The sequence below is a fragment of the Engystomops pustulosus genome, chromosome 1 (genome assembly GCF_040894005.1).
Source record: "Engystomops pustulosus chromosome 1, aEngPut4.maternal, whole genome shotgun sequence".
NCBI lineage: Eukaryota > Metazoa > Chordata > Amphibia > Anura > Leptodactylidae > Engystomops > Engystomops pustulosus.
Genome location: NC_092411.1, coordinates 111,244,823 through 111,272,756, shown reverse-complemented (window position 1 = coordinate 111,272,756; position 27,934 = coordinate 111,244,823). Strand labels below are relative to the sequence as shown.

General features: G+C 43.0%; 1 protein-coding gene across 1 annotated transcript in view; it reads right to left on the bottom strand.

Annotated features, from left to right (window-relative positions):
* The window catches only part of KIF27 (kinesin family member 27), a 44,188-nt gene that overhangs the window by 5,254 nt on the left and 11,000 nt on the right, over positions 1–27,934 (bottom strand). Inside the window, exons 7-17 of the mRNA XM_072150880.1 lie at positions 27,290–27,487; positions 26,653–26,843; positions 25,717–25,817; positions 25,471–25,626; positions 18,510–18,715; positions 17,665–17,862; positions 9,090–9,203; positions 6,988–7,164; positions 6,101–6,316; positions 3,230–3,436; positions 2,007–2,205 (exon numbers count right to left, since the gene is read on the bottom strand). Coding sequence (XP_072006981.1) covers positions 2,007–2,205; positions 3,230–3,436; positions 6,101–6,316; positions 6,988–7,164; positions 9,090–9,203; positions 17,665–17,862; positions 18,510–18,715; positions 25,471–25,626; positions 25,717–25,817; positions 26,653–26,843; positions 27,290–27,487 — 1,963 coding nt within the window. The remainder of the gene's footprint in view (positions 1–2,006; positions 2,206–3,229; positions 3,437–6,100; positions 6,317–6,987; positions 7,165–9,089; positions 9,204–17,664; positions 17,863–18,509; positions 18,716–25,470; positions 25,627–25,716; positions 25,818–26,652; positions 26,844–27,289; positions 27,488–27,934) is intronic.

Below are 27,934 nucleotides of genomic sequence, written 5' to 3'. Positions count from 1 at the left end.
ATTATTAAATATACTCAAAATAACACATTTTCTAATTCACTGTTATTAACAAAAATACAGCATTTTACAGATATAATTTTAATCTGTCTCTATTAGTCCTGGTATATACTATTTTGGCTGCCCCAGAATCCAAACATAAAACTTCTGACTATGGTCGGGCAGGGCAGATTCTTCTCATGAATAGCTTCTCCTGCCCTGCCCTCCCTTTATACAAGATGAGCCTACACACAGACACTTTCTGCTGGCAAGCAAGGTGCAAAGACTTAAGCTCTTTATAGCAAGGGAAGGAGGTGTAGCAGAGCTGACTGTGTGTGTGGTATAGCGGAGATGTATCATTGAGCTAAGAGTGTCATTGCGGCGCGTTCTTCGACGAGGATTCGGGTCTTCCGGGATTCACTAAGACCGTGATATCCACTAGGTGTCGCTGCTGCGCCGAGGTCCGCCGGAATTCACCTTCTCCGTCCCGGTGCATGTAAGTTCTGATCTTGCGACACAATTTTTTTTTTAAATTCCGCGTTTTTTCCGAATCCATCGGGTTGTCCGACGGCCACGGCCCCCCATTTCTGTCGCATGAAAGCCGGCGCAGATACGCCACAATCCGATCGCGTGGGCCAAAATCCCAGACTCTAGCCCCGGCACCCCTGAGGACGCCACGTGTCGGGGGGCGTTAGTGTGAAAAAGTTTTAGCTAGCAGACAAAGTGTGTGCGTGGACCTAAAATTGTATGAATGAAAATGAGGGAGAGATCAGTATAGAATGATCGATACTGAAAAAGAGAGTTAGAATAATCTACCATCAAATTTGAACAGACATAGGATCTTTAGCACTTTTGTAGTGGAGCGAGCTGACTGGCAGTGAATGTTAACTGCTAGTAATACGCTCATTGGCTCACTCTAAAGCAATATATTGGGCATGAGAATACACATGCACCTAAAGAAAGAACACTAGGGTCCTTTGTGTGCATGAAACGGCATACCAGATGGTTTAATGAAATCGATATTGTGTGCATGAGACGGCATATGAGATGGTCTAACGAATTGATACTGTATCTATCCATAGAACAGTTAAATTGATAACTGCAACATTGTAGCCCTTACCATCAGTAAAATAAAATTGGAAACTACTGTCAGACTAATAGCACAACACTGACACCTAGTGGCGTTAATATGCATATAGTAAGACCCTATAAGTTCTCAAAGACAGTCTCCCTCATATCATTGAGTACCACACAATAAAGTCTCCACAATGGTCTGCATAATTTTAATGTAAGTTAGGATTTGTTCAAATCAAAATTCACCCAAGTGAGTGAAATTGACAACATTTTTAAATAAAATACTAATAAAAGTGAAGTTTTAATGACAAATGAGTCTCAGTGAGGCCTAAGGCCTTTTTTGTAAATAAAATCCCAGGCCAATTCGGCGCAAATCGGAAATATTCGTGAAACCCAACGAAAGTGCGCCGTTCGGACCCTTAGTAAATGAGCCCCATTGTGTTTTTTATCCATCTAATGGATCTCATCATCTCTCATCTCTGATCTGTCTCATCACTCTTTTGCTATGTGTCAGATACTATTGAATGTTCAGAAGTTAAATGAAAGTGTAGATAAACCTGTACCCTGATCATCTAAGCACATTGTTAGCACACAGCATCTCATTGCACAGAGGAATCATAAAGTGTCTTAGAGCGTCCCCGTCCACACTTTTACACTTACCATCACTGAGCTATAACAGCACTAAAATATGAGTAAAATTGTAAAGTAAGGGGTTAAAATGATCCTTATTGTGTAAACATCACTAGAAGATTAAAATTTAAGAACTTTATTTTATGGGGAAACGCCTTTTTCGAAATAAAAGGAGTATTCTACATTTTACTCTCCATTTTTTTTTTGCTAAAGTGAAAAATATGAAAATATGCAGGGTCTGTGAAGGTGTTACAAACATACTGGATCACATGCCAAAACCAGTTCAGCAATATAGTACCATTTATTTCCTTCAATCCGTTCCTTACCTTTAAACTGCTGTAACAGGAGCTGCATCTTTTGTTCATGCTCCTTTTGTTGTTGCGTTAACCTGCGGTCATTTTGTAAGGTAAGGTGCTCTAAGGCTGACTCCAGCTCTCTTACTACGTTCTCTTGCTCTGACACCTTCATGGACAATTCTTGTGTTTGTATCTGCAACTTCTGTTCTGTCTCTCGTAAGTTTACAACCTAAAAGAAAGATATAGATCCGTGCTAATTTACAGAATACGGTAGGCCGACTACTTTGCACTTAAAATTTGTTCAAAACCAGCATAATGTTATACTGGGTTCCAAACAAATTTTCGCCCCTGTCTGTCGCTGCGTCAGAGAAAAAAAACGGTGTAAAACTGGTATAGGTCCAGCAATATGGATGCACTTGAGCCTCCATCACATGCAGATAGACACCCAGTATACAAAGTAAGCGTCAGAGTGTCATACAGGTCCATCTTGCCAGACCCATGGCAACTACGCACGGTTTATCCTGTGACACGGAAACAGAGGTTCACTCTGTAGCCTGTGCGTGCCTGAGTCTTTTCATGAATTCTTCTTCTGCTCCACACCACCCCCCTCCCCCTCCCTACCATCTGTGCTCAATGCACATAACAGGAAGTGGGGAGGAGACTGATATGGGCCGCTGTCCCTCCCCTGGGACTCACCACACGCTGCTGGCAGGGAGCCAGGTCATGTGAATTAAACCTATATAAATTACGGAAATGATTCAGAATGCAGACGAAGGCATTTTTAGAATCAGCATAGCATAGGCTAATGGAACCTGTCACCAGTTAAAAATGACATTCCTGCTAACAGGTTACCCATAAGTTCATCTTACCAATGGATAAAGAATAGTGTACATCTGTATGTAGAGCAAGAAATACAGAATTTCACTTATATTTGAGCCACCAAACATGGGTTCACAGGTATTTTTATGTGTAATCTTAAAGAGATCGAGTGCTTTTTATGTTGCGTAAGGGAAAAAAAGAATCTCAAAATAGCTTTGATCTCTGGCTCATGATTCGATCACATATATCCTTAGTAATACAAATACAAAATCACAGAAGAAAAGCAAATGTCGTGGCATATGAGAAGAAATAGACATTGTACTCTGTGAGTTGTAGAACACTGTATATCACAAATCTACGTCTGAAAGTTGCCATGGATAAAGAAATAAAAACACTACATAGCTCCTCAGTAATTACAATGATAGGGGTCACACCTTGTTAAAGTATTTGATGAGAATAGATCTTGTGTCAGAGGCAGAGAGAGCGCTGAACTTCTCAATGACGTTGGCTTCACTTTGTGTGAGAATCTGAGAAGAGTCCTTTAAGGCTTGTTGTCGGCTCTGAATGTGCTCATTCTTGTATTCGATGGCAGCCTCTAAAGCTTCTATTCCTTCCTCCAGCTGGAACAAAATGTGCTCTTCCTGAGGAAGAAAGGATCAGAAAATCTCACATGGGTTTTTTGTTGAATCTCAAGAAGTAATTTGAGTAGTTCTCAATTTACTGCATCTTAGGCTGTGTTCACACCTAGTTATTTGCCATACGTTGTAAGGACACGTCAGGAGAATTCTGACATGTCCTTACAATGTATAGCACAGACGTGTCCCACTGTATGCCTATACAGTGGGAAACATGGCCCAGGGGTGTGAAATCGCTGGCTGATGAACGGGGTGTTTCCCCAGTGATGTCGCTGCCTAATATGGACAGTTACTTTGCCGACCACATATGCACTCGTGGGGCTGTGAGGAGGGAAGCAATACGTTGCATCCTCTCTCCATAGCCATCCATTGCCTCGCTGAGCAAATATCTCGCGCAGGCGGAGGCTGCAGGATGAAAAGACGTAGCTTGTTGCATCTTTCCATCCTGCATTTTTTTATGTACAGGAGGTATATTGGCCACAACTATGCGCCTATTTGTCAATGTATACACATATGGGAAATGTGATAATCTGTAGGAGATGTAGATTGATATATAATTTTTGTGGGAAAAGTGGGAGTGGTCCCTTTCCTGATTCTCTTCATAGCACAGAAGAGATATAAATGAATAAATATCAGATTATACTGAATATCTTCCCATAATCTGTTCATCTCCTTCTGCTCTAAAATAAGATTCTGTCTGCAGATTGCACAGAATTTTCATGGTGACACATTCCCTTTCATTACATCACAAGAAGCAGCCAGCGAGTTGGACAAAGGCTCGTGACGGCACATAATTTGTTTGTACACTTCCGCAATAAATAGTTTCCTTGATTCAACAACAGGGTGCCTGGATCTATTTTGAGACATATATGGGGTAGGAAACCTTCCAGAGTACCTCCTCCATTGTGGAGTGCGTAACCAGGATTTGCCATAATATATTATATCACAAGAAACGACACTTTAAGATATCACTTATGACCAATTCTCAACAATAAATATATATATATTTATTTGGAGCCATAATCCTATGAGGATAAATTAAAAATGTGCTACTCATTCTGTATCTTAAGTTTGGTTAATAAGTCACTTACTTATATGTTCTGTTTAGCTAATAACCGAGCATCCAGGCAGTGGTAAGGAGCCATACAAAGATATTCCTTAGTGGTCTTTAGGGCGTCCACACATGTAGTTTATTACCTGCAGATTTGTTGTGTGGCATTTCCTGTACAGTAAATCTTCAGCATTGTACAGCAGCAGTGTAGAAAATAGGTTTTAAAAAAATTTGCAGGAGACATGGGAGATTTATGATGGAGGATCAGCTGTATGTTATTTAATTTCTGCGGATCATGGTGCAGAAATAAAGCTTTGCAACGCATCTTTCTATTTGAATTCTATGTTCGTTTCTGTTCTTGGGAATGGGAACAGCTAGGCGTTATCCTCCTTGTCAAATGGACAACTGAAACACCCAGTTGTCACTTTACACATTATTATTATATTTATGGAGTACAAACTTACGAATAGGATCAGACTTGGAGGGGAGGCCTGAGCAAAATGCTGCATATCATGTTGTCATTGCTGTTTTAGCTAAACCCCTTAATTCATGTCACCGCACCTAGATAGTGCCACTACAAACACTAATGAAAACCAAGATTACCCTCCAAACAAGAAGGGAAAGAAGGGACACTAATACAAATAATTCTGGATAAAAAACTGTGAATGACCTTTATTGATAATACAGGGTATCATACAATATAAAAAAACAGAGAAAAACCATGGAGACAAATCATGTGGCCTCACCGTGGAGGATATCCACAAAATACAGCAAAGTGTGGGGTGGTTAGACACAAAGACCAAAAAGGGCGGTCACACTCCAGGCAAAGTGGAGCGAAGGCTCAGCTAGAGCCAAACGCGCGTCGGGGAGGCGGTCTTCCCGGGCGGTGGAGCATACTACACCCAATAGGTAAGAACTGGTAGCCCTATTGTTAAGTCCCCTGGCACAACATACCTAGAGCCTCTAGGTTACCTGTCCGTCCTGCATATGAGCATAGACATGGGACAGTTTTTGTAAGGCACTGTCCTTCTGGCCACCAGTTGTTCATACCCTATACATATACTCATCAGCTCCACTTTGCCTGGAGTGTGACCGCCCTTTTTGGTCTTTGTGTCTAACCACCCCACACTTTGCTGTATTTTGTGGATATCCTCCACGGTGAGGCCACATGATTTCTCTCTATGGTTTTTCTCTGTTTTTTTATATTGTATGATACCCTGTATTATCAATAAAGGTCATTCACAGTTTTTTATCCAGAATTATTTGTATTAGTGTCCCTTCTTTCCCTTCTTGTTTGGAGGGTAATCTTGGTTTTTATATTTATGGAGCACCATTTATTCCATGTTGTGCATTCAATAAGGGGTTCACATACATTACACTAAGACGAGAACAAATGCAAGCACCACACATAAAAACTACAATGGTCAGGAACAAGTGGAATCTGTCTGTAAGGATTCACAATCTATATGGAATAATAACTATATTAAGTATATTGCATAGCTTTAAGAAGCTCAAAAACTGTAATTGCATTGGGAATGCAAGAATGTACCGAAACAGACAGATCAGGAGAAGAGTATTTTTCATTTTCCAAATTAAAAGTAGTTTTACAGAATACCTACCTCTGCTGATAGTACCGTGCCATTCTTAAGTTTCTCATCTAAACTATCTCTTCTTTGTAGGAGATGGTCTCGCTCCTTCTGCAAAACTTTAACCTCCTCAGACACTTTCTTCTGTTCCTCATGGTTACTGCTGTGTAGTTTCTTACTTTTGTCTGTCAGCTCATTCTCTACGGCATTAAGGCGAGTTGACAATTTCAATATGTCACTGTTTAAAGCCTAAGAGAACAACAGAAATTTAGATTAAAAAAAAAAAAAAAAAAAATTATAAAATAATTAAATTAATGGGTGTTACTGGAAAAAATTCACATTGTGCCATTAGGAAGCAAGTGATTTGGAACGCAGAAAGTAAACAATGAAAAAAGATTATGAGGTAGATTTATCATATGCCGGCGCCCCTCTGGCCACCCCCTTGTCGCATTGGATGATACGTCAAGATGTTAAGGCCTCTACATGTATCTGGCGGGCAGCGTCAATGGCGAGCAAAACTACACCAGGTCCAAACTGGAGTATTTTTGTGTAAAAACTAGCGAATGGGAGTTCGCTGTTTTTTTCTAAAGAACGCAGGCACGGGACGGAAAAGACCCCCCTCCCTCCGGGCTGCCCTCTCCACCATGCCCCTCTACGACCCCGCATGTCCACATAGCATGGCGGTGGCATATTCACTTTTTTGACCATAATTTTTGCGCTGCGCCAGAAAACAGGTTTAGAAGCAGTGATAAATCTCCCCTATGACTTTAATGGACTATTGGTCTACAACTACAACTATCAGCATGCTCTGCCAAGTATCATTGTCAGGTTACGCTGGTAGTCTCACACTGCTCCAAAGGCTTACTTCCTTTATATTATTTTAAACTCCTTGTACCTCACTCATTTTTTTTATACCTCACCTGACTAGATCTCAATTTTTTCATCTCCAGATGGCTCTTTTCTTTTAGCATGGATTCCATCTTGGCAATGCTCTCCTCTCTTTTATTTAAATCCTCTTCCAGTTCATTCAATGCTTGACGCTCCTTCAAGACTTTCTCCACCTCTTCATCAAGCCACTTTTTCTGTTCCTCCAATTTCTCATGAAAAAGAAGAGAAAATTTACTAGGAAGGATTGTGAGAACACACATTGGCCAAGAACTTTGCACTCAGATCCCTGGTGTTTAATCCTGCCGTCACACATGGAAGTGGGTACAAAGGAAGAGAATTACGTCGCACAATAGCCAGGGGTGCAGAGGCATACAAACAGATTAGAAAAAGTGATACATTTTGTCAACTAGTTTTAAAAAGTCAAAGTAAGAAAGACAATTTCAATAAAAAGTCTACCATTTGATTTGATGCGTTAGGAACCAAACATACCTTGAGAATGCTGTAGCTACACTGATTCAGAATCATAATGTCACAGCGAGGACGTTACCGCCTCGTCACTTGACGTGGGGTGTAACTGTACAGGTGAATTTAGCCTACTCAAACTTGCGCTTACCTTTCACTCAGGACACAAATTGAGCATAAATCACTCCTCATACAGCTCCAGCACCAGATCTTCTGCCACCACTTATTGCATTTATACCGGGACCAATAAGTATCCCACTCTACATCAACTCTTGCTCTCAAGCAGTCACCTTGTCACACCACTAGACATGCACACTCAGCACTTTAGCAGTCACACAGCTAACAACACTTTACAAGGCTATGAGTTCGCAGAGCATACAGGGACCAAAATTAAAGTGAAAAATTTTTAATTACAAAAAGTTGGTCAGTGCATAAAAAAAGATGTTAAAAACAAAAGAATTACAAAATAAAGGACACACAACACGGCAAACAGTTAAAAAATAAAAAGGGAAAAAATAACAGAAACTTACAACTTTAAGTAAATCCTGATTCCATGGAGGTGGGAGAAATATGGAACACCCAGCTTGTCAAGCAGCCCCCAAAATGTGAACACCATTTCCTGTATCTCATATTGTTTTATTTCTTCTCCATTTGGTTCAGGTTTCAGAACCTCCCATTCATTAATTAGTCCACAGGGTCATTCAGGATTGGGCAAAGTGTTAATGAGGGGGAGAGTCCAGGAATATTTAAACAGTTCTTTGTTTCGGAGGCAAGATGTATAAATGGGGGGAGGGGGAGGGGGTGCAGAGGAGAGATAATCAAATGGCTTTTGAAGTCACCACAGAACATTCTGCAGGTCAGAGTTTATCAGGTTGTAAAGATCTCCAGGATGTTGTAAACGCTGCCTGGAAGCTTCAATAGATGGCAATTGTAATATATCTCAACAAAGTTAGTAATTGCCCTAGTTAAACAAAAGATTATACATTCACGATAAATATCTCCTTGGCACATATCTTGTTTAATCCCTGAGCTGAGTGGTTTTGTGGAAAAAACAATTATAAAATTATGAAAATGAAGCTCAGTTGAATCTGTGCTGGTGCTCTACACTTCTTCTCTCACATTAAGTATGCACTGCACCAGAGAATGATGTAATCACTGTGTTGTGCCTGACAGGCAGAAGTAATCAATCGCTGCACCTTCCCCCAGCTGCTGTGTATGAGTGAGTCATCTCAGGTTGATTAGTCCTGTCTGGACAGTTCAGGAAGCTCTGTGTAACATGCAGGCTGAAGGCAATCCAGCTTTCCCAAGACCCTGAGTGTCATAACTGTTTGTTCAGCAAAACCACTCAGCTCAGGGATTAAACAAGATATCCATCTGCATTAGTGTATCTACAGCATTCTCAAGGTATGTTTGGTTCATAATGCATGAAATCAAATGGTAGATTACTTTTAAATAAGCATTTTGTGAATGGCACTATTATGTGTTACTTTTGCACTGGTTTTCCATTAAACCAAGTAGAAAAAGACTTGAGTCCACTGTGCGCTGCTAATATGCAAGAGCCTTAAACTGAATTTGTGATTAGGAGTTTACCGGGGATTTCATATCATCAACCTTTACATAAAGCTATAACATAGCATTTAATTCCCTATAAAGCATTCTACAAAGTACTTACTAGCTGAAGCTGGTCTGGAATGCTCGACGTACTCTTCCTCCGTCTGATGGCTGCAATCTCTTCGTTTTTCAGTCTTAGCATCTTCTGCTGTTGCTCATTCTTCAGCTGAAGCTCCTGAATGCAGAGAAAAATTCACATTTCTTTCCAAAAGATATTGGTCACACCTTTACCCGTTTCCTTCATTGTTTGGTAAATACTCAATGGGGCACATATAAGTTAGTGGTTTTTTTTCTTATTAATACCATGCTTTTCAAAAATTTGCAATATTTTAGAAAAGTCGCAACTTTAACACCTGGAATCGGGTGATAACTCAGGGACCACGGGAGAACACTTGACCATGGCAATCTTTGTAGGGAGACTGTTTTAAACGCAGAAAAAGTAACAAAAGTGCACATGCACCACAAAAGGATGCAATAAAGAAAAGGACAACTCAAAAATTAGTCACATGTCCCCCAGTGTATCCCTGTGAAGCATCTTGTCTTATAACTCGAAATTGTGAAATTCCTCTGTTTTTCCTTTAGAATTTTTAATCAAATTAATAACTGGTTGTTACTATTCTCCTTGTTAAAGCTACATGTCCATAAACAGCCTAAGGGTGATGCCACACATGGCGTTTTGAACCCGTTTTTGGTCCGTTTTTAAGCAGTCCGTTAAACGCATAAGTTTTTAAAAAGTGCATGCGTTTTTTGAAAGTGCATCCGTTGACAGGTTTTACCAATTATCCTAATAAAAAACGGATGCGTTTTAAAAAAAAACGGATGCAGTTTTTAACGCATGTGTTTTTTAACAGACTGCTTAAAAACGGACCAAAAAACGTGTTCAAAACTCCATGTGTGGCATCTCCCTAAACAGATTGCACACAAGCAAGTTAGTTTGCACTAGAGCAATCAGGAAAACTGGATTAAGGCGTGATTGTCCAGTGTATGTTCTCTCTGTTTTTTACTTTATGTTTTAGTTTGCTTTTCCTCCAAATTCATGTTTGTACAGGTTAGCTGCTCTGATTAATTCTATACAGTATACATAGAATATGAAGGTAAAACTGTTTTCTAACATCTCAAATTCAGCAACACACACATGAAAGAGTACCATAGGGTATAAAAGCAAAATCTTCATCTTATCTAGCACTGCAGCATTATGATGTGAAACACTTAGTGAGCTTTTCCCAGATACCTGTTACCTGCTTTTGGATGCCACACTAATTTGCAATAAAGGCAGTTTTATCCTTTCATTGAGTTGGATTTGAATTTTGAAAAGTTTCCCAGAGAAAAACCTGATATTGAACGTTCAACCGTTCATGAAAACTGTTCATGAGGCAATTCCTCTATATCCGGAAATAGTTAGAGATGTTTCCCATGTGGTTACTGCATTGCCACAAACCCAAGGCAGTGTACAAAGGCTGTTCTCTAGCCTTAAAATAATTAGACTTGCGGTCATCTATGAAGGAGGATCTGTCGGAGTTGATACTTTTTCTAAGAACAAATTCATAGACTCAATAAACAAATATTATTTTGTACTTTTTTTGTTGAAAACTGTTCTTCCTCCACAGAGTGTTTTGCATAATTACAATGTATTAAAGTTATAGTTCTAAGGTTGTATTCCAAAAAATATTTTTAGGTTCTACCTAAATCACTTGGTTATTGTAACATAATGGTGATAAAAAAGCCTTATTATTACTGTAAATTTATCACTTAAGCTTGCCTCATGTATGTGGGATTCGGAGTTAGGGAAATTAAGGAGTCGTGGTGTGGCTTACGGACTCCACAGCCCTGCTAAACACTTCGGCAAACAATTATCAATGGGTTTACTGAGACAAACTTAGCAGTAGTAGTAGTATAGACCTGCTTCATACAGTGCACCCTGTAGAATTAAATTAATTAATTAAGAATATTTAGCATTGGATGCTTTCCCAACCACTGCCACATTCCCGCATTAGTTTCAGGAGATATATATGTGGGGGCGTGGCCTGATGCCGACCTAGGAGGACGTGCACCGCGGAGCTCCCGGGACCTGGCACCCTATCACCCTTCCCAGGCAGCCATCCTTACCTGTACCCCCTCCAGTCTGCTCCCCGGTGCCGCGGGTACTTGCCCCCATACTCCGGTGGCGGTATCGCGGCGGTCACCGGCTCCGTGCGGTCCCCTCCAGCACTTCAGCTCCTGCGGCCTCCCACGTGTCCCGCGCGGCGGCGGGACCATAGCCGCCCGACATCGCGGCTGTACACCGGAGAGGTGTTGAATACCGGGGGAGGGAAACCCCCCCCCCGTGCTGTGCCGCCGACCCGCTGTGCTGCTGACCTGCCCTGTCGGGGGATCGTGGCAGCGCTCCAGCCAGCCCTGTATCCGGCCGGAGGCGCCATCTTGCTGGACTCCCCTGCGCTGCCTGAGGCCTAGGCGCGCAGGGTTAACCCTGTCACTGCCGGACTGCAGCCAGGAATAAGGTAGGGAAGTAATTCCCCTGCTGCTGCCCTCCTCTCACCTGGGGACCCCAAGCTGTGCAGCCCACCATACTCCCAGTGATCCCCCTGCTCCTGGGTTTTGTTCTATATTAACCCTTGCAGTGCCGCTGTAATACTCCACGTGGGTTTAGACTGTATCTCTGCTAATTACTGGACGCTAGGCTCATCGATTGTTTATCACTGGCCCCCCCCTGCCCAGACGCCATGGGTAACCGGAGGAGAACGGCTAAATTGCAAAAAGCAGCGTCCGGGGTGTCTGCGCCTCCATCGGATGATGAATCCATCCATGAAGATCCTCCATTCCAGTCCCTGGAACCCCTGGATGCGCAGGAATGCTCCACATCACAAGCCGTTCTTGCACAGATTCAGTCAAACGCTGCCAAAAAGTTGGGGAGATTCTCCCGCACACAGCCCTGCTCTCCTCAGGGGTCCCCAAACTCCTCTCCCTCCCTCTTTGAAGGCTCCCAGAGCCCGCCGCAGCTTGTAAGTTATGAAGAGGGCGCTGATCCGCCTGACGTGGCCACTGAACTGGACCGCAAATTTGCAGAGGTGCTGGCGGCCATTAATGGGTGCCAATCCAAACTGGTTACCAAGGTGGATGAGCTGCGACAGGACTTTGTTCTTTTAAGACACGATGTTCACAAAGCCAAAGAGCGAATAACAGAAACTGAACGCAGAATATCTGAGGTGGAGGATGTCCAGAGGCCTATGCCGACACAGATAAGAGAGCTTCAGCGCCAAATGTCTGCTTCCATCGACAGAGCTGATGATCTCGAAAACCGCCTGCGACGGAACAACGTCAGAGTGGTTGGCCTCCCCGAAAAAGTGGAGGGGACTGACCCGGTATCCTTTTTTGAAAATTGGCTCAAAAATATGCTTCCTGCAGATACCTTCTCCCCGTTCTTCACAGTAGAAAGGGCCCATCGTGTGCCATTCCGCCCTGGCCCCCCAGGGGGCAATCCAAGACCCTTCTTGGCCCGGCTGCTGCACTTTAGGGACAGGGACTCTATCCTCAGGGCTGTCCGTACCAAGGGAGAAATTCTTTATGCCAACAGCAGAGTGTCCTTCTACCCTGATTTCTCTGCATCCGTCAGGAAACAGCGAGCACAATTCACCGAGGTCCGTGCCCGTCTCCGTGACAAGGGGTATAAATACTCCATGATGTACCCTGCCAAGCTCCGAATAGTGGATGGTCAGAAGACTCGATTCTTCACCTGCCCAACCGAAGCACTTCACTGGGCTGATGCAGCTCCACGGGCTCCAGCTGCAAGGCCCGCACCTCCTGAGTGACTGGACTCACATATCCTTTTGTCTGATGTGCAGTGACTGTGCTGGACTTGGTCCTGAGTGGTTATCCAGGGGTCCCAAATCACTGTTACAGTATTCTAATATTTGTTTACACTTTACGTGCCTCACAAATGTACCCTGTGATTGATTTGCGCTTTCTTCTTGGTCATCTTGACCGTGCGCCATTTATGGCACTCCATTCTCTCCCTCCCTCCCCCCCCCTTCCCACCTCCCCCTACCATTACCTCCTTGCGTCTTCCTCCTTCCCCCCCCTCCCCTATTTCCTCTTGGTTCTCTCTAAATATGGCTGCCTAATAACCTCCTGATCATCTATTCATTAAGGGTTGAAGGTCCCGGGACAAATGGTGTAGGTTTGTCTTGAGTTAGGGACCACTGTTCTACTATTTGACTGTTAGTGGGTATAGGTCTACACTACTGCTGTTAGGGTGTTAGACAGGGGGTTTGTACTATTGGGATTGTTAGTTTAGTTCTGTTATATTTGTTATGCTCACTGTTGTCTGTCTGTCTGTCTATGTCTTTGTGGTATGAAAGGATGAATGCTTGGTTGCTCACGTCTCCTTCCCCACACCCCTTTCCCTTCCGCTAAGATGTCTTCACTTAAGGTAATGAGCTGGAATGTGAGGGGACTTAACTCCAAATTCAAGAGGGCTCTGATGTTAGATGTCATTAAGCGTCAGGCCCCCCATATTGTATGTATCCAAGAGACACACCTTACGGGTCAGAAGGTCCTCTCCCTGAAGCGGGCCTGGGTGGCTAGAGGTTGCCATTCCTCCTACTCTGTCTACGCCAGGGGAGTATCCATACTCATATCCAAAGCGCTTCCCATAGAGGTCATACAGGTAGCACCGGATCACTTTGGCCGTTATGTAGTCATACATTGTGCCTTGTGGGGCTTTACCTTTACTATTGCGTCTATTTATGTCCCACCTCCCTTTGATCCAGCAGTATTGCATCTAATATCCAGTAAGCTGGCTGCTATGCCTCCAAGCCCGTTACTCTGTATTGGTGACTTCAATGCAGTCCCTAACCCCTCCTTGGATCGTACAAGTGGTCTTGACACAGGCTCGGCCCGTCTGAACGAGTGGCTCACCTCTCTAGACCTCGCCGATGTTTGGCGTAGTAAACACCCTCAAGAGAGAGAATATTCATTTTATTCCTCTGTTCATAAGAGCTTCTCTCGGATTGATCTGGCCTTTGTCTCCCCTGATATGATGCAGCACGTTGACCAGATATCCTATTGCCCGCGCAGTGCGTCAGACCACTCCGCCTTGCTCATCAGTCTCCTTATAGGCCCCCCCAGCGACTCCCGCTTATGGCGCCTGCACCCGGCTTGGCTCCTGTCCCCAGCGGTCCAGAGTACTGTTAGGGCTGCGCACAGCGAGTTCTGGGATGTACACTCAACCCATCCTGATCCTCTTCTAGTCTGGGACTCGTACAAGTCCTCGGTGCGGGGGGCATTCATGTCGGGGGTAGCTGGCCATAGGAAGTCCTTAAATGCCCAGGAGGAAAGGCTGACGGCTGTACTGGTGACTGCAGAAAAGGATTATCTAGAGAAACCTACTCCGGGGAATAAAAAGACTTGGGCTCAGGCGCAGAGGAACCATCTAGCTGTAGTGAAGGAGCGCACCAGCAAACGCCTGCTAGCCAGGGAAGCGTCCATCTTTGAATTTGGAGATAAAAACGGGAAGCTGCTTGCGTATTTATCGCGGGCTGAACGCCCCTGTGCTTCCGTTCCCTCTATTATTGATGGTAACGGAGCATTGATCACAGAACCCCGGGCCATTAACATGGTATTTCATGAATACTATTCTTCTCTTTACAGCTCCAGATTGTCCGCCTCTTCCGTCGAGATCTCCGGATTCCTTGACAGTCTTCCACTTTGGAGGCTCACACAGGCACAGTCATCGGAGCTTGATGCTCCGCTCTCGGCAGAGGAGGTGGAACTGGCCATCCAATCGTTGCCCCCCGGTAAGACACCTGGACTTGATGGGCTGGGAGGTGAGTGGTATAGGGATAACTGTGAGACTCTGGTCCCCCTTCTCCTCAGCCTGTACTCCGATGCGCTTGATAGTGGTTCCCTCCCCGACTCCATGCGAGAGGCCCTTATTGTAGTTCTTCCTAAGCCTGGCAAGGATCCCCTGCTTCCTGACTCATACCGCCCAATTTCCCTCCTAAACTCAGATGTTAAAATACTAGCAAAAATTCTGGCAACAAGGCTTAACAAAGTAATACTATCATTGGTTCACCCGGACCAGACAGGCTTTATGCCTGGGAGGGGAACTGACATAAATATACAAAGACTACACCTGAACATTGCAGAGGCAGAGCGGTCTCCAGACCCAGGGTTTATATTATCCTTAGACAATTGTAAGGCGTTTGATTCTGTGGAGTGGCCCTATTTGTGGACCCTTTTGCCTAGAATGGGTTTTGGCCCTCGATTTACAGCATTGGTTAAGCTACTGTATAACGATCCCAAGGCTAGGGTGCGGACTAATCTTAACATCTCACCTACTCTCCCTATGGCTAGGGGCACTAGACAGGGTTGCCCACTATCTCCCCTCCTCTTTGCACTCGCCATTGAGCCCCTTGCTGTGGCGATCCGCCACTCTGAGGGCATTAAGGGCATAACTAGAGGTACTATTATTGAAAAGGTATCTCTCTATGCTGATGATACACTTGTATATCTTGGGGATGTGGGCCCCTCTCTGGAATCCCTTCTGGCCCTGATAGAACGTTATGGGGGGTTCTCAGGCCTTCGGGTTAACTGGGACAAATCGGCCCTCTTTCCCTTATCTGATGTAGGGGTACACTCCCTCCCCGTCCCAGTCCGGGTGGTGTCCACCTTTAAGTATCTGGGAGTCCAGGTGTCACGCAAGGTCCAGGCATTTACGGAGTTAAACATTACACCCCTGATAGCTGCAACGGAATCGCGCCTAAAAGCCTGGTCCACTCTCCCCTTGTCTTTGTACGGGCGCATTAATATATTTAAAATGATTTTTCTCCCAAAATTTCTGTACCTTTTCCATGCCTGCCCTATACTACTTCCTAAGAGCCTGTTTAAACGCTTAGACGGCATTCTCAGGTCCTTCTACTGGCAGAGTAGCGCCCCGCGATTCAGTCTAGCGCTGCTTCAGGCTCCCAAGTCTAGGGGTGGACTGGCTGCCCCGGATCTGTATCTTTATTACCTGGCTTCCCAGCTAGTATATGCCCAGTGGTGGATAGATATAGACATGGGTAATGCAGCTACTGCACTGGCTGGTGCCCTGGTGGGTTCCTATGAGGCCCTTACAAACCTGCTGTACAGATACAAGTCCCCATCTGATACCCCACTTCCCCTACGTACGGTAGCGGTGTGCTGGCGTAGGGCACAATCCCTGGTAGAACCGAGCAGCTCTCCCCCTCTCTCGCCTAGGACTCCATTGTGGCTCAATCCGTGGCTCTCTCACTTCCTCTCCCTCCCAGGCTGGACAATGTGGGGGGCAGCGGGGGTGAAATTTGTAGGCCAGCTCTTATCCCCGGAAACAGAATTACTCAGCTTTAACGAGATAAGGGAGAGACATGCGGTACCCAATACGGCCAGCTTCCATTACACGCAACTGCGACACGCATTCAAAGCCCAATTCGGCTCCTTCAGCCTGACAGTGAAATTCTCCAAACTAGAGACTCTGATGAGTACCCCGGACCTCCCTAAGCCACTCACTCAGTGCTATGCTCTCCTACAAGAGCAAAAGTCCAGACCGTTTGATAGAGCCTGTGAACGCTGGAGACAGGATATCCCTGACCTGTCAGATGATGACTGGAGGGAGGTCGAACTGTCCTACTTCACATCTGTAGTGAGTGCGAGGGACTTCCTGATCCAATCTAAATTCCTCCATCGAGTTTACTTCACCCCTGCTAGACTATTCCGCATGGGAGCAATGCCTAATGATCTTTGCTTTCGCTGTCAGGCTGAAGTCGGATCCTTCCTGCATTGTGTCTGGTCCTGCACTAGGGTCCATGTCTTCTGGTCCGAAGTGCTGGAGTTCCTTAATTTACACTTTGATTTCCCACGCTTACTGTCTCCCTCTGTGTGTCTCCTCGGCATCATAAACGAAGTTGTCAATGGCCACTATGACAAAATTTTCTTTAGGTTTGTCCTATACTACGCCCGAAAAGTGGTGGTGATGACCTGGAAGGACCAGGAGCCCCCTCCATTAAAAAGATGGATACTACTCATTAATAGTGTCATTCCCCACTACCGGTCCCTGTATACCAACAGGAAGTGTCCCCAGAAGTTTGACCGCATCTGGTCCAGATGGTGCGCGACTCCCCATACTGCCCTATAATCACAAGTGATATATACTCCTCTCCATGATGAAGGAGACTGAGCGTGCTGGTGTGTGTGTGTGTGTGTGACTGATTGTCTATGTGTCAATAGTTATTTGTGTTGTATCAAGATGTCTGGCTGCAGTATCCTGCTATTATCTACTATGTAATATCCCTCAGGTTGTTTTGAAACGCAGTAAGATCCTGACTGTTACCATGGCTGTTATATAATAATCCTGTATTGGGGGGAAGGAAATATGTGACAGACAATCTTGATTTCTGGTTTTGTTTATTATGTTTGTATAAAAATTCAAAAACTGCAAAAATAAATACTTTTAAAAAAAAGGAGATATATATGTATCTCCTGGACAACCATTTATATACCATTGTATACCAGCATCTTCTGTAGGTCACGTGTAAATTGGAATTTCTATATGGCGGCACATGACCCTCACCATTTCATTATTATAGCAATGATGAAATGAGAATTTTAGACTTGTCACTAACCTTAATCTGTTGCTGGTCCTTCTGCACGGCTAGCTCCAGTTTCTTCTTTATATCACTTTCCTCTTTCAGCTTTTTTTGAAGTTGTGCCTGTTGTTGTCGCATGTTATGGATATTTAGTTCCAGATCAGAAGCATACTTTTCGTTCTGAGCAGAGATGTTTGCAAGCTTCTTTGTATCCTGTTGTTTTTTCTGCAACACCTGGTTTTAAATGAGCCAAAAACAAAGTGATATATACTAAGCAAAATACATTGCATGTCAAGATTCCCCAAAATGTCCCAAATATACTACATTGTGTATTTTTAATTGTACATACAGCAGGGGTTAAGTCCAGGTGCCGACAAACACTTTCTGCCTGTGGAAATGGGCTGCACACATTGCACAGGACAGGAGTTCTTGCTTCATACAGCAATACGATGCGAGGATTCCCTGCTTGCCACTCTAACAGCAGCGCCAGAACCATAACATTTTTTACAATACTGGTGCTGCAGTGTGGCTGGGAGATGGGAACTGCTCTGTATTTATCTGTATGACGCAAGGAATCCTCTCCTGCGAAATGTGTGCACCTCCATGTGCTGAACACAATGGTTTGCAGTTAGTCTAAGAGGTTCTAATAATTCTAAAGAATCTCTCAGCATTGATTCTATCCCCCAAGTAAACAAGTTGTTGTTTCTCAGGTTGCCAATACATGCTGTCAGGTACCTTATTCACTTTTGTACCTTTTATATAGAAACACACAAATTGTTTGGTACAAAAAGCAGCTTTGATTAACAAGCAAATGAACCCACCACTATATATTGTATTTTCTACAATTTTCAGCTTTTTATGATTTATTCTATCAGTCGCACCTGCACTTTTATTTTTGCAGCCTCCATTTTCTTTCTAAAATCTTTCTGCAATTTTGCTTTCTGCGCCTGGTCCCTCAGCTCTTTGTTTTCCAATTCTTGTAACTGTTTCTGAGCTTCAGCCAGTTCAGCTCTAGCCTGATCGGCCTCCTGTTCCAGCTGCATGATCTTCATGGAATACTGCTTGTTCACAGACTGAGCTTCATTACCTGCAATTCAAAGTCCCATATGTCACTGCAGTTACAAGAGTAACATCCCCCACTATTATAAGAGGGTAGGTCCAGCCATGTCTACCATAGTGTATCAGTTTATACCTGCTTGCCACTGACACTAGTGCTGCTTTTATTGTCATTTTAATGTATATAGTATATGCTCAAAAAAGGGAAGACTCAAATAAAACATCCTAAACCTGAATGAATGACATATTATCATTGAATACTTTGTTCTGTTACAAAATCACCAAAAAATTATCAATGAAAATCAATTTTTTTTAACCAATGGAGGCCTGAATTTGGAGTGGAAATACACACTACAGGCTGATCCAACTTTGACCTTAAAACAAGTCAAAATGAGGCTCAGTATTGTGTGTGGCCTCCACGTGCCTGCATTGCCTCCCTGTGAAGCCTCAGCATTCTCCAGATGAGGTTGCGGATGGTCTCCTGAGGCATCTCCTCCCAGACCTGGACTAAAGTATCCGCCAACCCCTGGACAGTCTGTGGTGCAACGTGATGTTGGTGACATGATGTCCCAGATGTGCTCAATCGGATTCAGGTTTGGTGAATGAGCGGGCCAGTGCATAGCTTCAATGCCTTCATCTTGCAGGAACTGCCGACACACTACAGCCACATGAGGTCTAGCATTTTCCTGCATTAGGAGGAGCCCAGGGTCAACCGCTTTTGACATAGTGCATAAATCAATAACGCAGGTAAGAATGGTAATCTTTGTAATACACTTTGTTAAAGAAGTGTGTTCCAGTGTGTAAATCAGCTTTTTGTCCTGTTCTCCAGTGACAGCTCAGAGATAAAGGAACCTGATAACATAGCTCCCAACCGTCCCGTTTTGCCCGGGACAGTCCCGTTTTTTTTATTCCTCTGCCCCGCGTCACGGGCAGCTGTGAGATTGTCCTGGATTTTCCCTCCAGGTCCTGCACTTGCTTGGGTTGTCCCGGCTCTGTGTCACTCATAGCCAGAACCTGCTATACTGAATGGCTTCTACAGATATCGGCCAGGGAATCCTTTTGAGAGAAGTGTCGGGTTAGCAGAGATCAGGGGCCACTCTATCCATATATAGTAACATCTCCTAGGGTTCCCCAAGAGCAGACATCAGGAAGGGAATCCTTTTGAAATAAGTGTCGAGTTAGCGGAGAGCAGGGACCACGTCATCAGGTTCAGATCAGCATCTGTCTATATATGGTCTCCTAGGGTTCCCCAGACACAAGCTTTTATTTAAATTAAATAAATTTATGCCCAGGCAGAGATTCGAACACCAGACCTTCTGTAACAGAGATAGCAACCTCTACCCACTAGGCTATAAACTCTCTGGATGTCAGTGAAAGGATTTTTTGTAACTAAGAGTTTCACTGTTACATTGTGTCACACTGATATATAGAGCGGGATCTTCTCAGAGATTATTATTATGATGATGATTATTGAGATTATTAGTATTGAGATTATTAGTATTAAGATTGTTATTATTAAATTTATAATAATAATGATAGTCTTCATGATAATTCTCGATAATTACAATAGTAATCTCTGAGAAGATGCATCTCTATATAGCAGTGCATGAAGCCTGTGTCACTGTGTAACAGTAAAAGACTTTGTCACATAAAATCCTCCCATCAACATCCACTGGGCGAACCTGTGGCACCCAGAGCCATTTCTGTGGGCACTCAGTTTATTGCCCCAGGACAGAGTTCACCAGACAGGAACAAATCCTCCAAATCTTTCTGCCGTCCCTTTCTGCAACTTTAGAGATGCTGCTCTCAGCGCTATTTTAAGCAACACTTCATTGGATGTTTCGAATTGTGGGAAAAGTGAGAAGGTGTGAACAGGGCTTTTTGAGGTATCTTTTTGAGGTCCCCCTGCTGGACCCTCCATTCTTCCTCTACAGAGACCCTGAAGAGAAGCTACAATGAGTCTGAATTTTCACTCTTTCTTTCAACTGTATTGGTGGCCTCAGGGGGTCGATACAATTGAAAGATGTGGAAGAACAGGGAGCAATGCGTTACTGCTTAAAATGCCATGTTGGCACTTCATGGTAAATAAGTGGATTTTGGTTGTAGTTTGGGCAATCGGTCTCTAAAAGGTTTGCCATCACTGGCCTAGTGGATAGAGGCTCCATCTCTTTTGCAAGTCGAGTGTAGAGTCTGGAGTTCAAATCCCAAGCTGAGCACATTTTTTTAATTATTATTATGGTGATTATTATTAGTAATAAAAATTGGGGCGTGGCCAGGGCGTGATTAGGGGTGTGGCTTAGGGGTAATCGCTGCAGCATGCGTAGGGCCATTTTGTCCCTCTTTCTCTTCCGGAAATGTTGGGAGGTATGCCCGATAAAGATATCACGAGTTTCCTCCTTACAAATAGTTCATGGATAGTCTGATCAATATGTTCAATAGCCTGAATTTGGCAGGACCTCACAATAAAGGATGTAAGAGGCATTTGGGTTGCTAAATGTTATCATGCTCAATTGAGTTGCTCCTGCAGTGGATAAAACAATGCCTGATGTGCTTCCCAAATAAACATGCATCCTCAGCTAAGACTTTCATGCTTCTATGTGGTAGAATAAGGAGAAATGGCCATCTGCCACCTCTACATCTATAGAGGGAAGTTGACTGGAACCTTAGCTGAAGTAGTTGCCAAGACATCTGCAGTTATCTTACCCTCTTCATCACAGAACAGAGATCAAGTGTGTGACCCAAGTAAAATGCCACTTCTATAAATGATCATTGTTATAATCACCAAGGGAAACAGAAAACCAATGCAGACGTCTTGAGTGCCTTTGATGTGTAAGTATTCAGGTGACCATCTGGACGGAAGAGTCACTTCTTCATTTATCTGTAAGGGGCATCTACAATTACATTATTACAAATGGAAGAGCTGAAAGGTTCTTGAGAAGAATAGCATCACTTGAGAGTGCCAAGTACATCCACTCTAATGCCTTGTCAGGCTTAAACTATTTCTATGTGAGAACAGCTTTTTAGGCGTCACAAGAAGCCTTGTACTGTGCACCTGGTACAAAACAAGTCACAGTATTACTAATATACTGATAGGAAAAGATTTGGTTTATTACCTGTGTATGTTCTCTCCCATCGTATTTTAGGCAATTTTACTTTGGTCTGAAGAACAATATGAACTCAAGTAAGCAATGTGCAAGGACCTACTGCTCGGGACTGTATATAAAGACATGGCAGCGATCAGATTACCTTTCCTGACTGTTTAGTGCTGACCGTCACTGGCACACACTGCAGACAAGTATACAATCAATATATGTGGCATTGGATCTATAGAGCTACTATACAACTAGTAGCTACACCTGTAAAGTGTCACTGTGCATGGCTCTCACCTTTCCATGCCAACATGATCTTCAAAGTGCCATTAATTAATAGATTTTGCCTACCACAGATCATTTCTGCATAGCTTGACAAACTGGAGATCATCCCTTCCATCCTATCATTCTTAACACAGTGCACTCTAATACTGTTGCAATGCCATACAGATAGCCCCTGAAAATACTTGTACCGCACAGCCAGTGTCTTTTACAATAACTAGTACTCCCTCATATATTACAGTAATTAGTGTAACACACTGTTCTCCAAAATATTTGTCAAATAGAGCATCCCATAGTAATAATACTATAATAATATCAACAGAACTGTGGTATTCTTCTTATATTTGTTGTCCATGGCCTCCTTTCTTCTAAAATCTACTTTTAAAATTATACTAATGAGCCTGAATGGCTCTGGAGGGTGTTTCCAGAGCACATCAGCACTGTAGCTTCACAGGCTGTTACAATGAGGTCACCTCTCCCCCTGCATTTCCTGCTGCTGCTAGATCACACAAGTAGTGGAAGAAAGAAGGGATGAGACATGTTCTGCTCATTGCAACAGCTCTAGTAATGCCCCCAGACCCCTTGAAGCTCATTAGAATAATTATAAAAGTTGATTTTAGAAGGGAGGAGGTCATGGATAACAAATATAAGAAGACTACTACAGTCATGGTGCCTGGATCTGTAAGTAAGTGCCCCTGGTTTATCATGCTTGATTTTGATGGTAGATTTCATTTATTTTCCATTACACTGTAGGGTTCCCCTCAAGTCACATGACTGAATCAGAAGGTCCTTACTGTATAAAGGACCAAGCAAGGTAAACAGAGACGACTTTTTGTGCCCCACATCAGTATTGTCAGGTGCCCGGAACGGGTGAAAATATTCTGTACAATACTTAGATAACATATCAACCACACTGCAGATCATAGCGGATAGCATACAAGCTTGCCTTTTTTCCCCATCATGTTGCCATCATTGTATATGAATCATCAGACCAGCATGCACTCATCTATGGTGCAGCCTATGTGTCCGCAAAGTTTGGCAGAGCACAGAGGTTTTTCTGACAAGGCTCTGACCATGCAGCAGATCATAGAGCACACCATAGATGCCAAAGACCCTGTGTCAGTTCATGGATTGTCCTCGTTTGGGCTACTTTTAGTAGGTACCGCTGCACACCTAACATCCTCCACCCATTTAAAGGTACAATGAGATAATCAATGTTATTCAAGTTTGATGTTGTGGCAGAGGAGCACCGTATATTCCGGCGTATAAGACGACCTGGTGTATAAGATGACCCCCCTACTTTCCTGTTTAAAATATAGAGTTTAAGATATATTTGCCGTATAAGACTACCCCTTTCCAACGCATACAAAACACCGGTAAAAATTAAAAAAAAAAACAGATTTGAATTTAACATGGTCCTTTTTTTAATTTAAAGAGAACCCGTCATGCAAAATAACCCCCCTAAACTAAATATATTTTCATAAACTGCCATTAGAGGCATTGCCTCTATCCCTTCATTGTCCCTCTACATGCCTGTAAACCTAAGCAATGAGGTCCTAAAGCTGTATGCAAATGACCTGTGAAATGTCCAATGAAGCATTAGCATATTCAAGCTGTCCACTCTATTCATGAGTGGGAGGCACAGCCACACCCCCAGTGCATGACTGACAGCCTGTATAATGATGTGAGGCTGTATAATGATGTGCTTTCTGGTGCTGGTGGCCATGCCCCCTGCAGCCTGTGTGTATATAGGAGAGATACAGCAGCTCCAGGCAGCCATGTTACAGCAGAACATGTCAGATTCATGTGTAGCTGACGTCTGTGTCTCTCACATGTGTAATAGGAGGATGCAGCATGTCAGCAGATGCAGCACACACACTAGCCATGCTTTACTATACATTACACACAGACATGAGCAGGGGAGGAGAGGGGAGGGGTAACAGACCATGTGACCAGCCTCATTTACATGATAAAGAATAGATGATTTTACAATGAATAATGTATGAAATAACTAGATAAAGGCTGGGATGGGATCCTTGTGAGCTGCTCCAACAGGTAGAGGTGACAGAACTAGTGGCATAGACCTGATGACAGGTGTCCTTTAAATTCTTATGACATGCAGGTATACAACAACAACATTAGCATCGTCCATTTTACTGTAAATGTTACCATACTGTACCTTAAATTTTTATTTTATTAAATATTCCATGCCATGTACTCAGAAGCGGGAAAAAATTCCAAATGCAATGAAAATGGTGAAAAAACGCATTTGCGCCATTTTCTTGTGGGCTTGGATATTACGTCTTTCACTGAGCGCCCAACATGACGTGTCTACTTTATTCTTTGGGTCGGTACGATTAAGGGGATACCAAATTTGTATAGGTTTTATAATGTTTTCATACATTTACGAAAATGAAAACCTCCTGTACAAAAATTATTTTTTTGATTTTGCCAATATGAAAAACCGTTATCATATTTTGATAGATCAGGCATTTTCGGACGCGTCGATACCTGATGTGTTTATGATTTTTACTGTTTATTTATATTTATGTCAGTTCTAGGGAAAGGGGGGTGATTTTTTTTAATTTTTATTTATACTATTTTTTAGACTAGAGCATAGCAAAACAACCATATGCATTTTTTTCTTGTGATGGCTTGCTGATTTTAATCTCCTTTTTTTCATGTATTGAATAAAGTAAACTTTACAATTTTTAACTTTACACCAGTGCGGTTCGAGTGGATATCTTCTTTTTTCTTTTTTCCTTGCTACTTTCCTTGGACCTAGACCAAGCGTATTCCATCTCTCATCCAGCACGGAGTTACCCTCAACATGCATTCCTGTGGGTGAGCATTAGCATTTTTTCTATTTTTCTCGTATTTATTTTTCAGACTCCCTAGGGTACTTTAACCCTAGGTTGTCTGATCGATCCTACCATATACTGCCATACTACAATATGGCAGTATATGGGGATTTTCCTCATTCATTACAATGTGCTATCAGCACATTGTAATGAAGGGGTTAAAACGAAATAGCCTCGGGTCTTCGGAAGACCCGATGCTACCATGGAGACGGATCGCCCATGCGCCGCTATCTTTTTGAGGCTGCCGGCAGCTTTGCCGGCAGCCCACGCTGTGAAAACACCCGCGATCGGTGCTAGCAGTATGCAGCAAAGACTTACAGGCTATGGAGAGGGCTCAGCCCGTGAGCCCTCTCCATGCAGCGCGACCCGACCACAGCCGTGAATACACGGCGGGCGGTCGGGATTACCGGCGTATAAGACGACCCCAGAGAAGACAGAAGATTTTTCTGTCTTCAAAAGTCGTCTTATACGCCGGAATATACGGTATATATCACCAAATAAATGTAATAAAAAGTAAAGTAATGTAAAAGATTTATAAGGACTATGAGACTTACTTGTTTTAGCTAGTTCATTTATGAGCTCTTCTTTCATTTTGATATTTATAGTCAACTCCCTCAACTTCTGTCTTGCCTCAGCAAGCCGAAGTTCAGTGGTTTTTAGTTTCTTAATATTGAGATTTTGGCTTTCTTGAACCGATTCCATCACAGTTTCTGGAACATAAGAAACAACAGGCCATGGTGTACATATTTCATACAAATACTTTGGGTTATTCATGTGGTATAAAATGAATATGATATTACCAGGCATATCCCCAGTGTTAGAAAATAATTGTCTTGTGCCATTATTTACTGCTTTGGCTTCTGGTACATTCCTTCGTGTCCATGTCCGATTGATGGAACGTCTACAAAAAAAAAATAATTATCAATTTACTTTAAGGGGTTGTCTGTGATGGGGTTTTATCATAAAGTAGGCCGTATGGGGGGCGGGGTTCTAAAAATAACAAAGGGCATATATCCACACCTTTCTCTAGTGCTCTTGTCTGCCCATCATTGGCGGTCTCTATTGTAAACAGAGGCTTAGCGGTTATACATTGTCTACAGCTTTGATAGGCTGTAGGAGAATGGCGTCTTTACGTTGCCGCTGAGCATCTGTGTATAGAGACTGGTGGTGACAAGTGACATTATTCCGGACTGAAGCGTCAGCAAGAGGTGAGAACATGCTCTTTGTTATCTATACATAAAACCCAGACAATCCCTTTAAATTTGTGCAAACAGAAACATTTTATTGGTGGAAGCTTTGGGTGTCAGACCCTCATCAATTTTATATTGATGACTAGCATATACAGTATATAGGTGATTGGATCCCTTTTAGGAATGCAGAATTAGTTTCTTGCTTTTCAGCTAGCAGATTTAGAAATCCATGACATTTTAATTTCATCTGACATTAATGGTCATCAATAAAACATTATGGACAACTCATTTATGGATACTGAAATGTAAGTAGTTTGCACTGCTCACTACAGTAATTGCCATCCTCCCTTCAGTGATATGTGTGCTGCAACTAGATGTATTTTCAGCCTTTCAAAATATGTTACTATTTATGTATCTATAAACATATATATAAAAAGGAATTTCAGCTGGACCTGTTTGGCACTGAGCTCTAAGCTAGGATGATTCACAATTGTTAAATATTGTTATTCAGCCGTAAAACACAATTAGAAATTGGCAGTTCATCACCTAAATGGAGACTTCGGAGGATTGTTCTTCTTGTTTTTACTTTCTTTCTCTAATTCCTCATCACTGTGGTCTGAAAATTTTTCATGCGAGACTTCATCTTGTTCTTCGATTAAATCTAAAAGCATCTGGCTACGAGTTCGAAACCCTGCTACTACTCGCTCCAAGGAGTATGAAGGCGGACTGGTGCGCACCTAAAATGGAAGAAATTGATTCTATATCCTATAAAAATAAATTTACATTCACAATAATAGATCTGAAAGACAGATTCACAAGAAAACTGGATTGTGGGCATCCATATACAGGCAGTCCCCAGGTTACGTACAAGATAGGGTCCGGAGGTTTGTTCCTAAGTTGAATTGGTATGTAAGTTGAAACTGTATATTTTATAATTGTAGATCCAGACAAAAAAATCTTTGGCCCCAGTGACAATTGGAGTTTAAACATTTTTTGCTGTAATGGGACCAAAGATTATCAATAAAGCTTCTTTACAGACACCTTACAGCTGATCATTGCAGTCTGGGACTATAGTAAAGCATTCAGAAAGCTTCACCAGAGGGGTCTGTCTGTAACTATGGGTTGTCTGTAAGTCGGGTGTCCTTAAGTAGGGGACCGCCTGTATGTAACCATTATTCCTTACCTTTCTTGGTTCGGACTGGCTGCTGGACTCCCTGAAGCTAGATGTCAGCATCTGTAGTTGGTGACTTAATGGAACACTGTGAGGTCTCTTGGATTCCTGCTCCCTTACTGGACCTTGTGGTGAGTGATTTTGCAAATATTCTTCAACCTTGTACTTCAGCTCATCAATAAGGATTTGTTGTTCCACAAGTTTCTCTGTCTAAACAAAAACAATTCCATGAATATCAATGTTAAAGAATGATTTGGCAAGCTTTGTGCAGCGCTGCGGAATCTGTGTGCGCTATATAAATAAAGGAATTATTATTATGTATAAAAGTGTATACATGAAGAACACGATAGGTGAAGAGCGTTAGATTGCTAGGGGTTATACCACTGATGAGTTGAGATCTTGCGCCCTCAATTTGAATGGAACAAAAGTCAAGGATGTCTAAGGGACTGATGAAGATATCTGATCAGCTATTTCCATCAGTCCCCCATGAAGACTAAAGAGAAGAGCAGTGCACATGAGTGACTGTTACTCCAATTCAAGCTGGTAACACAGGATCGCTGCGATTATGATTCATGCGGGTCCCAGCTAGTAGATAAGTTGTGAATGTGAGGCCACCCCCAAAGGGTTGTCCGGGATTTATAGAAAAAAACCACAATC